The sequence below is a fragment of the Pezoporus flaviventris genome, unplaced genomic scaffold (genome assembly GCF_033815535.1).
Source record: "Pezoporus flaviventris isolate CSIRO_AGI_PZ_B2104156 unplaced genomic scaffold, CSIRO_AGI_Pfla_v1 ptg000005l, whole genome shotgun sequence".
NCBI classification, from domain to species: domain Eukaryota; kingdom Metazoa; phylum Chordata; class Aves; order Psittaciformes; family Psittacidae; genus Pezoporus; species Pezoporus flaviventris.
The window spans coordinates 14,523,685-14,536,840 of NW_026892553.1; the positions used below are offsets into that span (position 1 = coordinate 14,523,685).

General features: G+C 37.5%; 1 protein-coding gene across 1 annotated transcript in view; it reads right to left on the minus strand.

The window, feature by feature from the left end:
• Window positions 1-13,156, minus strand: part of LOC133265517 (rab proteins geranylgeranyltransferase component A 2-like) — a 66,186-nt gene that overhangs the window by 44,200 nt on the left and 8,830 nt on the right. The window contains exons 2-4 of the mRNA XM_061446146.1: window positions 10,456-10,522; window positions 3,013-3,085; window positions 1,724-1,848 (exon numbers count right to left, since the gene is read on the minus strand). Coding sequence (XP_061302130.1) covers window positions 1,724-1,848; window positions 3,013-3,085; window positions 10,456-10,522 — 265 coding nt within the window. The remainder of the gene's footprint in view (window positions 1-1,723; window positions 1,849-3,012; window positions 3,086-10,455; window positions 10,523-13,156) is intronic.

Sequence of the window (13,156 nt, forward strand, 5' to 3'; positions counted from 1 at the left end):
AATAACTGACTCTCTCAGAAAGTTTAGTTATTTTGGAAAACTTTTTCTTTGCTAGATTTATTAATATTACCATTCTTCTTGTGGGGTTTTGTGTTTGTATGGATTTTCTTAAAATAATCAAGAATGACAGCATCATACCATCAGGCTGAGTTAAATGCTTTAAAGTAGAACCTTCTATTTTGTCCTGACTCAAGTATAATGCTTACATCTACAAAGCGTGAAATCTTACTGCTAGGGGACTCTTTGAGCCAGCCATTACTTAGTATCACATCTTCTTAGGAAAATCATATGCAAAGTTAAGAGACTATGAAACATTTAACCTGATTTAATACTGGTTCTGAAAAGTATTTATTTTGGCAACATCATTATAAGTACAACACTCAAGTGATGCGGCATTAAAATAACCGTAACATTTTATCTGCAATACAATCAAGCAACCATTACTGTGGAATACAGAACTTCAGAATATTCTGAGTCTGCGACCTTCAGACTGTATTATTATAATTCAGACCACTTCCCCCCCCCCCCCCCGATGTTTACACAAAGAAATATGCGTTTCTATATGAATATCTGTCAACGTTTCATCTAAGGTATTATTGAAGGGATTCAACTTAAATAACTGTCCCAAAGAACCTTTCAAGAATTCAGAACAGTGTTTAGTTGAGTGCAAAAATCCAAGAGGTAAAAACGATAAATATAAATAAACAGCTTCATTTTCAATTGAGGCACATACAATTACCATTCCTCATTACCATGCTTGCGCACTATTCAGCATTACTGCTGCACAAGGTTACTTTTAGGTGTTCTTTGATTTTCAATATGACATTGCGAAAAGCTTATCTTCTGCATGGCATGTATCTATCTATATATAACAAAGTAACATACTTCTGTTTAAAACTCCAAATAAAAAATGAAATTTGCATTCTTAACTTCTGCTAATGCAGACATAACTCTCTACAAATACCTAACGGAAAGATATTTACCACCTAAGATTGATTACTCTTCATGTGCTTATGCAACAATTAATCACAGAAGTGTATATTTCAAACTAAGAAGGTACTTTTTCCATGTATGTAAAGTAAGAGCTGAGTTACCTTACTTCAAAAACAGAAAGAAGGTGACAGCCCAAAAAGGCTTTTATTACATTGCCAGGAGCCTTCAACCATGCAATTCCTTCTAAAGCATCATGGGCAAGCACTGTTTAATGAGTAAGGTAAATCCACTGAATATAAAAATAGGAAAGGGCAAATATTACTTTATCATTTTAGCACAATTAAATATTCTATAGTTACAATACTACAGTTTATTTATGTTCCTGTTCTTGTGTACTTAGTCCATTTTACATGTACTTACACTTTTTTTTTTAGTATGAGAAAAAAAGTCTTAAGTCTAATTAAGAATGGAGAAATTAACAACCTTCTGCTAATGATACCTACAAACACAACACTTCTGTTTTCGACTCAGAAGTAAATCACCAGTTCACAAAGTTGGCTAACAGATTACACTGCATCCAGACAAGGTAATTCAAAAAGTATCAGTTAGCTTCACTGAAGTGATTTCCACAAAAGCACAAGGACATTAGGAACATTTTAGAGGTCATGGTTACTTTCTGAGACAACATGCAATATGGTAGTGTGGTGAAATGCTTGAAGCCAAAAGTACAATATAGTTATTTAGCTCCAGGCATATAAAATTATTTGTATATTTCCGCATTTATACTTACTCGCCAAAACAGAAATCTTCTACATGTTGAATAGTTTTATCCTTCTTGCTAAGAGAAATAACTTCTTCATTCTCAAGGATCAGTTTTCCCCAGTCTTCACATGCATCACTGATACCAGTCTTTTGCTTACAAAGAACAAATAGAAAATTACAATTTGTACCGTACCAGCTGCTCTTTAAATATAAATCTCTGTCGTTCAAACAATTTGTACCATTATATATATAGAGAGAGAATCATTTTAACTGTCTTAATGTTTTTTTTTCATTGATATTTTGAGTCCTAACAGTTAGAGCTGGTTACTTTATTATAGCATGCCAACATTTGCACACTGCTAGTTTTAGTAACCTGAGAATGCAGTGCTAAATGGAATACATGTTTCAGTACAGTTGAATGCAATTTTGAATACAATCTACTAAAACTCAGTTTTGCCACAGCCAGGTTCGTTCCAAACTTTGTGACAAAACTCTTTGAATGGAGACCACATGAGAAAATATGCAGTGATTTGGGTATCGTATTAATCTGCCCACACAGGAATCTCTACGGCATGTAACAAAACCCTGAGAGTATTAAGTTCTGACATTGAGCAACTCCACTGATCATGGCAGAAGGTAGCAGCACTATGTAATAAATAGGCATGAGACTGAACTGAAGGAGCTCCATCTTCTACGGACCAACAGGCTTGTAACACTTCAGCAAATAATATGAACATCCATTTGCCAATACAGTTCAAGTGCTCAATCTCTTAAACAAATACCCTCTTCAGAAGATTTCTAGTGTACCATCATGAATCAGATAAACTTTGGTCATTGAAAAATACACTATCAACATTCATCTTTCTGTCCTGGTTACAGGACATTTCAGTGGAAGGATCCGGTAACTTCCCTTCTCCCAGTTAAGAAGAATCAGCTGAAAGCATAGAAGACAAGACAAAAGGGACTGAAATATCAGAGTGGAAAATAATCAAACAGGAGAAGACCAGAAGGTGCTGGGAAAGGAATCAAAACAATAGTGTAGTTGGTTCTACATAAATTCAAGAACCTAAAAAGTATGACTGAACACTAGAATGTTTGGCCTCACGTAGTAAGATTAATAAATCAGGCATTTCAAGAGTCCTAGAATGCCAGGCCAGGTGGTTAAGTCTTAACTAGTAAAGTTGGAATGGAGAAACCTCTTTGATCTGTCAAATTACCAAAGAGAAAAAGCACTGTGGCAATTTGTCTTGTAATACATTACGCAAACAAACTTTAACCTTAAGGAATGTTAAAAGAAGTAATTTGAGAATTTTTTACCTGATTTTCTTTAATCCAGGACAATAATCCTGAAAAACTAAAGCTGGCCCAGTTTCCACCATAGTAATTTTTCCTGTAAATAAAAAAACAACAAACCAACAGTAAGCATGGATGGGCAGATAAAACATAGCCTTTTCAGGTTTCAAGAAAAAAAAAACAAGTTTGAGATGTTCAAAATGTTTTCTATGATAGATATTAGAGGTGCAGAACACAAAAATCGGTGTAATATTTCAGAACTCTCAACAAGATGCAAAATTTCCATTTTCACTCATTTGTATGCATCTCTGACCAGACTACAGTCTAAAATCAAAGTATTTGGAGGGTAAAATGAATAATGCTAAAAAAGCACGTGTGATGCAATAAGTAAGAGGAAAATACAGATGATATTGCTTCTTGGCCAAGACTGACTGTGCACCTCTAACTCCAATACGTACATCACTATAGCTACTTTTACTTAGCGCACAGCCCAGCCAACAAGCCTGCAAGTTTCAGAGTTCTCAGAAAACCCACTTCAGGTTTTTGGCATCAGGTTCTGGCAGGACCTCACAGCTTTGTCACATGAGCACAGTTATGCTGCTTCTGACTGAAGCCGATGTAGAAGTTAACGTAATTGCATTACATGTCACTTTTGAACTAACAGAGCTTCATGAGGGTGATATGCCGAGGAGGGTTAAGTGAACTGAAACTTGGTCCAGACAGTAGAAACCACATCTTTCAGCCATTATGTCAAAGGAAAGTTCACTCTATTATTTGTTGCTTACAGAATAGATTACGCTTATTATAGACTGTTACGATGCTCTTGCAAAATTCTTACTGAACTGCATATACTGTAGGTGGAGCCAAAGGAACTGATTTGTACAAAATGATCATACCTCCCCAAGTACTTTTCAGTTTATATTTACCACTTTATTACCTGAAAAATATTGGTTTCCTTCTTTTAAATCACAGAAAATTAACTGTTCTTCCGTTAATCAAAGACTCTGTTCTCCCTTTAAAAAAATTTCCTATCCGTATTTCTCTCAACATCAGTTGGATTAGGTTCTTTCATCATGCATATCACAGCTTCAATATTTAACAGCTCTGATGGGAAAAAAATAACAGAGCAATAAAATAAAAAACAAAATCACCAGTTCTCACAAAAAAAAAAAATCACTTGAGGATTTAGCCCTGTTTTCTGGCACTGCATGTTGGCACCTCAGAAGCGTGAAAGATAATGAAAATACTCTCTTGGATAGATATCTAATGTTAGTGCATACACTAAAATACCCCAACCCGCCAGCATTTAGGGAGGAAGATGGGTTTTGCACTTTACAGGTCAATGCAGAGACTGTTAAATAACTTCAAATCTTATCATAGCCTCCTCCTCTTTTAAACTGTAGAGGTGAGTGCGATAACAGTGAAAAATTAAATTCAGGTTAGATCCTACCATTTGAGATGGGATGGTTTTGACAAGGGTTATCTGCACTGACAAAGGCTTCATCAAGAGTGTCAGCCCCTTTGCAGAACCAGAGGGTGATGCTCCATGCCATGTTGCTTACTTAGCATATGAAGGACAGATGTCTGCTAAACAATGCCTAATCACTCCTGACTAGAAACTGACCTCAAAAAGTCTTTCAGCTACTGCAAGGCAATAGTGAAGAACATAAATAGGACATCTGCAAAGAAAACAAAATCCAGCAATCGCTTAATAAGGCCAGCTTCTACAACAGAATGAGGTGTTTAAGGCCATCAACTGGGAAGACTGGTTCTATACTTTATGAGAATGCTCAAAGTCTGCCCTGCAACTTGGTGACTTTAAGCAGAAGAGCTCTATCTGCAGATCCATTACCAACCAAAAACTCCAATCACCTGCAGAGTTCATACTTACCTCACTATTACAAATGACATGGGTGAGGCTCTGTAAGAACTGCACTTTGGTATCACACAGAATACAAAGCAATGAGGATGAAACAACTGATTGCCAAATTTCAGACTGTAAAACAGTAACTGATTGCACACAATGATAATCAGGTTTGTTTTAGCTATCACTGGTGCAGGCTAATTTCTGCTGCTTCTTAAGATATGACTGAGTAAAAAGTTCAACATCCATATATTATCTGCCACTTCTGGGATTTCCAAAAAACACAAGCCATGAAGATTTATTTTTAAGGGAATCTGCTGTTTAGTTGCAAGTTTCCTTGAATATGGAATACAATCTGGCTGTCAGAGAAAGCAAGGCCATTGATCACAGAAACTGCAGAAAACACCTGCCTAAAATTAGGACTGGGTTTCTTGAATCTACACCAGTATGAATTCATGCATATTTAGAGTACTCCAAATTAAAACTTTCGGTAAGAGAAATGAATGTCATGTTCACAGAGTTACAACAGTTGATTCGTGAGCTGTCAGACACGTCTGATGTAAACATTCCTCTGTTCATCAGGTGGATTTTCCTTTGAAAGTGCTTTTCTTTTTAACCACCGTTGAGATGAATCAATCTTTTCAACAAAGTGCTGCTCCATCCATTTTGAGAAGACAGTATGGCCTTTCTCAAATGGAAAATGAATCACAGCTGTCCTTCCTCTCTGGCATCCGAGCACCTCTCCCAAGCTATGCCATACCACCTCAAATATTAATTTTCTCTTGAAGCATGAAATTCCAGATTCCCCCCCCCCCCCCCCGGAATTTTAATGAGTTTACCCTGCATTACATGATGAATCAAGATTGCTTAATTTTCTCATCTGAAAGCACTGCAGAAGGAAGGTAGAGCAGACCTAATTACTGACATAATGAGCAAAGTTTTTTGGTAAAAATCTTGAAAAGGAATTCTGAAAAGGGTTGACTAATGATTTTACAATTAGGAGCCCTTTGTAACCAAGTATTTTTGTTGTAATTGCCCTGAAGATGAACCGAGGAATTCCTTAAAGTAATGGTCAAGATCAAAGCTTAATTAAAGCTACAATACTGTCCCCAAAATTTGAAGGGCTAAGCTCCTCTTGTCGCTTGTTATATTAGCAAACTACAAAGATGGATATTTTCTCCCTTTTCTAGGGTAGCAATTCAATTATCCTGTAAGTAAAGGCATGAAACATTTTGAAGGTGTAACAGCAAAGGTAGAAATTAATTTTTCTACCAAGTTAGAGCACGGATGTTTTCTTTTTCTCTCATACGTTAATTTCCTAGATTAAATTTGCTCAAAACTTCTCCTGTATTACCTGGATTTTCACATTAATTAAAATACTGCTGCTTTTACTTCACACTTAGTAAATCTCCACTCTGTAGTTAAAAGCAGTAGAACTGCTGAAGTAATTTTTGCAAAGTTTTGGAAATGTAGCTCAAGTATGGTTTTACCTCAGCTGATTTCTCTCTTCTCCCACATTAGTTTGTGATTTTTAACTTCGTTACTAACACCATTTTTCTTCAAATACCTTGACAGAATTAGCAAATCCCAGTCCAGAACACTGAAACTGCAAATTGTTTCCAAATGATTAATATTCTTGGAATCCAAACCAAGGGAATATCTAACATGTCCTTCTGAAGACAGACTGCAAATTAAGAAATTAAACAGTTCTGAAAGCACGAGATACACAAGTAAAATGTAAGTAAGAAGAGAAAAAGGGTTTCGCAGCCTATGCTTGTTAAGATTACCCTTCTCGGTTCCACGTCATAACAGCCATGGTGTAGCAGTCAAAGCTGGTGATGTCTGAAGAAAAGCTGCTGATGCCTCACGATTGCTCCCACGAGCTGCCTGCATGTGTCTGTCCTGCATTTGATCTTTCAGAAAGAAGTCTCAAACCATCAGAGTAGCTGTCTTTTGCAAAGGAAGTTACTGCCACATCGATTTTAAGGATCTGAACACAAAATGACTTATGTTTCAAACCAGTGGTTTCACGTGCTACCTACTGAGCACACAGTCAAATGTATTAAGAATTGCCATTCTGGGACAGTAATTGTGTTCAGGAGCACGAGAAGTGGACTACGCTTCCCTACCTTCCAAGAGGAAGGGTTTAACCCAAACAGCTTTTGAGATCTTTCAGCTCAACGTAAGGGTGATGGTGGCAGTCACTTATGTTACATTATGTCCTGGGGTGCGAACACAACTAAAGCAAATTAACATGGACTGGTTGAGACTATGTTCTACTCTCCAATACCTTTGCTATGAGAACATACACTAAAAAAAAAAACCAAACCAGAAATAAAAACAACTTCTCTCAGAAAAGGTCAAAAGATACCAGAATTAACATTTTTTGCCTAGATTCCCTTACTGAAGGTTAAGGAATTCCTTTATTTATTTGGCAAGAAATTGACTTGCTTTGAGGAACAACCTTTTTGCTCTCTGGTTGATGTACTTCCACAGCTACCTCACTTTACAGAAGTCAAAGATTAAAATGAAGGCTGTATGAAGATGCAGGCTGTATTACATTATATATTTTACAAGTCCTGGCAAAAGTGAGCAATTGTCTAGCAATATGTGGAACTACAAAAACAAAAAACCTTGGAGGGGGAAGGTACAAGGAGGGTGTCCATCATGCTTCTGGATGCTCAGATAAAACAGAATTGTGAACAGAAGGAACATTCAAGTACTCTATGGGCAAAGCAAGCTTAAAAATTAAGAAAGCTAAGCAGTGTCAAAAAGCAAGACATGAGAAGCAGGCAGAGCAAACTGGGCACAGAAGAGGAGTTAAAATCCTGCATCTTGACACTCCTATGCTTCTGAATTAAACTTTATACTGACAGATTATTAAGTCAATGAGGAAGGATGTAAACAGAAAAACTGTAGTCTACAAATGCTACCAGATGCTGAAAATCAAAACGTAGCTAAACATACCTCGCCTCCAACTGCCCTGTCCTCAGTAATCAAACTAGTACATAACTATAAAGATATGTAATTATAAGAGGCAAATAAGCAAAGGACCAGAAGCAGAAAACATAGCAAGCCACCAGGAGAAAGTCCTATGCATACGAACACTCGGAATGGGAAGTATATTCACTTCAAGTAATCAACTTTCAGTCTTGATCTACCTTTCTTCAGCAACTTCAAGTTTAACCTGAGTGCCAATCTTCACATTTTTAAATTGCAAATTACTTTTCTAAATCACTTAAAAAATATCCTTGAAATTTCACATGTCAACAGCTCATTAGTATCTACAGTAAATGTAGCTCTGAAAAGAACCACAGATTTTACGTTTATTGAGACAGATAGCTGGCACAGAGAAATAGAGCTCCTTCAATTACTATTTGGCAGAAGCTAACTTTAGTTTAAAATCAGTCTACAGGAATTTATGGCAACACTGCAGTGAAGTGACTATTTGAATAAGATTAGCTACTGGTGATGGCGATGCTTGGACAGTGTTTATAAATCAACCTTAGAACTTAGTATTTTATAATAGGCCACTTCAAAACTATCTTCCATAATCACCTATGCAGTATATTATGATAAATGCAAACATGGCTGGAGATTAAAAGTAATAAAATGATGCACACAAGGTAACAAGTGCAAGCAAACTATAAACAAAGACTCTATCCATATACTTTTTCTATACTGTGTGCCTAACTTAACTCAGACCTTTGTAGAGGAAAAAAGATGAATCAAAGTAGCACACCTAATACAAACAAGTATTTCTTATACTCTGAAAAAATCTTAAACTCATGATCCTTCAAAAAGGGAAAAACATATACTGTTAAAAAGTGATATTCTGAATAGATGCTGATGAATTTTCAATTATATTACTGCCTCGGTAAAATGAAACTTGAAAATTCATCTAGAAATGAGTCAATTAATCTGGACATATAGTAGATAAAATTAAGATGCTTAAATTCAGATGAATCTCTAGCAAGCTTTCCAAGACTTAGCTTTTCACTTAAAATTCAAATGGCATCAGGATGGGGGCTTTCTAATGGTTCTGGTAGGCTTTTTTGGGAGAGTACTAACTTAAACACGAAAGGCAGATGGCTTAAATGCCTTAAATTCCCTATTAATGGGGAAGGGGTTGTCCAGCATAAATATTTCTCCTTTTTTTTTTTCCAAGATACAGATTTTAGACCATGATTCAATGACCACATGCATCAATTAAAACAGCAACTATTAATATGAGTGAAGGACACCTTGGTTAAAAACACCTTCCCCTGTCCTTAGCATGCACTAGAGTTGGAAAATAACTTCACAGGAGAAAGGAATCTAAAGAAGAAGCCTTAATTTTCACCATAAAAACAAAAGCATGTGTGAATGTAAATGAGCATATTTAAGTGAAAACAGTAATAAACAAAACCTGTATTCCGCAGTTCTAATTGCCTCCTCCTGCAAGATTTCTGAAAGGCTCTTCATCGCAGCTAAAAACAGGCATGGATGGAAGTGTTGCAGTTTAACCTCAGCCAACAATTAAGCACCAGACAGCCACTTACCCATTAGCCCATGTAGGTCGAGATAAAGATACATTAATAGGTAAAGCAAAAGCTGCGCAAAACAAAACAAGTAATTCATTCACCACTTCCCATCGCAGGCAGATGTTGCCACCCCCAAGACAGCAGGGCTCCATCACACATTATGGTTACTTGGGAAGACAAACGCCATTACTCCAAATATCCACCCCTTCCTTATCCCCCAGCTTCCCATGATGAGCATGACATCCTGTGATGTGGGATACCCCTGGGGTCAGTCGAGATCAACTGTGTCCCCTCCCAACTCCTTGTGCATCCCCAGCCTCCTCACTGGTGGGGTGTGAGGAGCAGAAATGGCCTTGTATTTGAGTAAGCACTGCTCAGCAGTAATTAAAACATCCCTGTATGATCAACAGCTTCCAGCATAGATCCAAAACACAGCCCTACACCAGCTACTAAGAAGGAAATTAACTCTATCCAAACCAAAATCAGCACAAAAAGAAATCTAAGTTCCAGTGACTATTACAGACTTTGATAAGCAATGAATGTGAAAAACTGAAACATAAGTGTTCATTTGACAAAATCTAAGTAGTCTACTGGTAACATATGCATCAAGCTTTAAATCCAAATGTGACCGTTTTATTCATTCTATATCTGTTTATTCTAAAATAAATGGTTTAATATTCTGGTTAGCAATCTAATACAAATGAGATACTAATAAAACATTTTGTCATGAAATGATAATGGTTCTGGTAACAATTCTGACAAAACCAGAATGGGTTAATTACTATGAAGAATGCTGACAGAGGACACTAAACCTGCAACCGTTCCTGTCTGAATGGAAGAAGGAGCCATGAACAGCATCCTTGACCATATCATTTATGTTCCAAATTACTGAGCCAGCATGCAAAAATTGCTGTTCTACTGATGGCTATAACACCCCAAAAATAAGGTAGAGACAGAAGCTAAGATTACTTGATGCCAGATGAGTGCAAAACACAACTCCCTAAGGGCACGCTGACATAGACACAGACATACTTCTAGACAGTTTAATTCCTAAAAAGGAAGACTGTTGGAGTAACTTACGAATCAACATGAAGAACTCTCTGGCCACTTCTAGCACATGCCGCTGCAATAATAGACTCAGGCAAACCTGAAAGGACACATGCAATTTTTAGAACTCAGTATGCCAAGATATATTAAAAAATTAAGCAGAGTTAGAACTTGGTCAGAAACAGGCGGTTTAAATAAAACAAAGTTTATAATATGAGTCACTGAAATTTTTAATACCCTCATGCTGTAAAAATAATGAACGCTGTTTTATGTTAAATAATTGTATGGCGCATCTCACTTGCAAACAGGACTAGCTCTGAGTTAAAGCTTGTCATCAGTATCTTCTCCAGACACCTTGTTATCATAAACAGATTGCGCACTCGCCAGCACAATGATACCCAAATTGTAATGGGATGCTCTGTAACTGTATCCCTCCTGATACAGATAGGCATTATCTGAGGTCATTTCTGTTTTATTTTTGGTCACTTCAAAGTGGCTGATGTAATGTGAAGAGTGAGCAACAATCCATTAAAACTGTGTTTTAAAATAAAGAAATTTATGGTGAAGTGCTGCATACCCTGGTATGTTGTCCAAGGATGCATCAGAGAGCATGAAGGCATCAGCCTCTTAGGATGGCATTAAACAATTGCATACAGCAGACGGCAGAATCCGGCACAGTATCATCTCCTCCATATCATCTGTTGGCAAACACCTCCAGTGTGAACAGACCTCAGAAATCTATTGGGACTTGGCTTCCGAGTAAACTAATTGCTTTGCTCCAAATGAGTGCCCAGGAGCACACTCAATACTGTATGCAGACCAAGACCTGAGTGTAAACATTAAAACTAAACTGACAGGGCAGGTGTACTTCCACTTCACATTCAAGGGTAGTGTTAGGGACAGAACATATGCAAAATAGCTGTCCTTAACATGGTATCCCTATCAATGGCTCCCACATCATGCAATTACTCTGTCAAATCAGTATGTTTTTACTACACTCAGAAGACCAATAGTATCAACAAAAACAAACGAAAAACCAACCAAACAAAAACCCCAAAGAAACACCAAAAACCAAGCAAACAAACCAAAAGCCGAACACCAAAGGCCAGTGATATTTCTCTACCAGCAAAACCCTCTTGGAATGGCACATGAACACAATTGGAAAGTCATTAAATGACGCTGCTCTCTAGCTCCTACTCCCACTCACCAGATTTTTACATGCAGTTAGATGACTTGGATTTCTGACTAGATTCAGAAAAGCAGTATAGCTCAGTCTCTAAAAAGCTGTATGGCACTAGCTTTGCTGAAATCTCTTAAAATTATCTACCCGCTGCTTAAGCAGGTAAATCAGTAAAAGCGATTAAAATCTAAGGGACTAGGTATTAGCAGACACTTGAATGTATATTCAATTAAGGGATGAGATTAAACAAAGTGAAAGGAATGTGCCGCTGATCTGATTTACAGCACAGCACCAGGAGCAGCTGTACCACTACAACTGAGGAGAGGCAGAACTGACAGCAGAAAAAGCAGGTGTGGTAGGGCACAAACTTCTCTAGCTAGATTTGAGCCAAACGTCATCTGCATGAGAATTTCAGGCCTGCAGTTGTCTGTTTCTTCAGAAAGAATACTGCCTTCACAAACAAATGAAATGTCAGTATGTTGCCATATGATGATTCACTAAAAACACATAATGCAGTACATTAGAGGTTACTGGACAACTATTCACTCCTTGTAAGGTACCAGTTTTCAGTTACCTCAAGTAAGAAGCTGTTAGACGTTCAGGATATATTAAGTACAATTTAACACTCAAAGATGGGGAAAAATAACCTCAAATGGTTGAGCTAGCCTTCAGTAATTCTAGAATCTGAAGTACAGTCTAGAAAACACCCAGCTGGACCACAGCTTCGAACTCTAAGCCAGCAAAGGCAAAACACAACAACCAAAATTAAGAGGTTCAACCTGCTTATCCTCATCTTCAGCCATTTCTGACCTCCTCTCACATCAGCTAGATGGGAAGGTTTCAGCAGACTAGTTTCATGGTGGTGTTGACAGTCCAAAAGTGCAAACATTTGTATTAATAGACAAGGAGGGTTAACACAGACATGACAAAATTTCCAGGAAAATAGCTACAAACTCCCTGCAAAATTTCCGGGTTAAACACCCTATTTTAATGGACTAAAAGAAGAAAATCCCTTTTCTGAATTGCTAACACAGAAAAAGTTACAATGGTTTCGCACAGCCAACCTTCCAAAGCAAGTGAAGGCTTATCATGGAATTAATCTCTGGGGGTAGAAAGAGGGATTGAAAAATTGCATCAGTCCTTGGGACACTCGTCTCACAGCCCAGAAAGGCCAACAGTCTTCAGAGCTGAATTTTTTGACGCGCTCAAAACACAGACCATGCTGGACAAGAAGAAAGTCTGTAACTGCAGCACAAGCTTCAGGCTGTCATAAAGTCCTGGATGCACACAGCCTTATTCCATGAACGCAACTCCATGTTCAGCTGTCCTCTGGAAGTGTTCATATGTTTCACTGCTCTCCTATAAACTATCTGGAATAGAATTTAAAACTCCTATTTTGTTTGTAGTTCCTGAAAAAGGTTTTCCTTCCCTCATTTGGGCACAAAGAATATTACTTCAGAAATGGGACTGAGAAACTTTTTCTCCTTCCTTATTGATAAAAGCCACTGAGAAAGTGTTGTAAAACATCCCCAGTGCTGCCTGGCTGACCAGGAC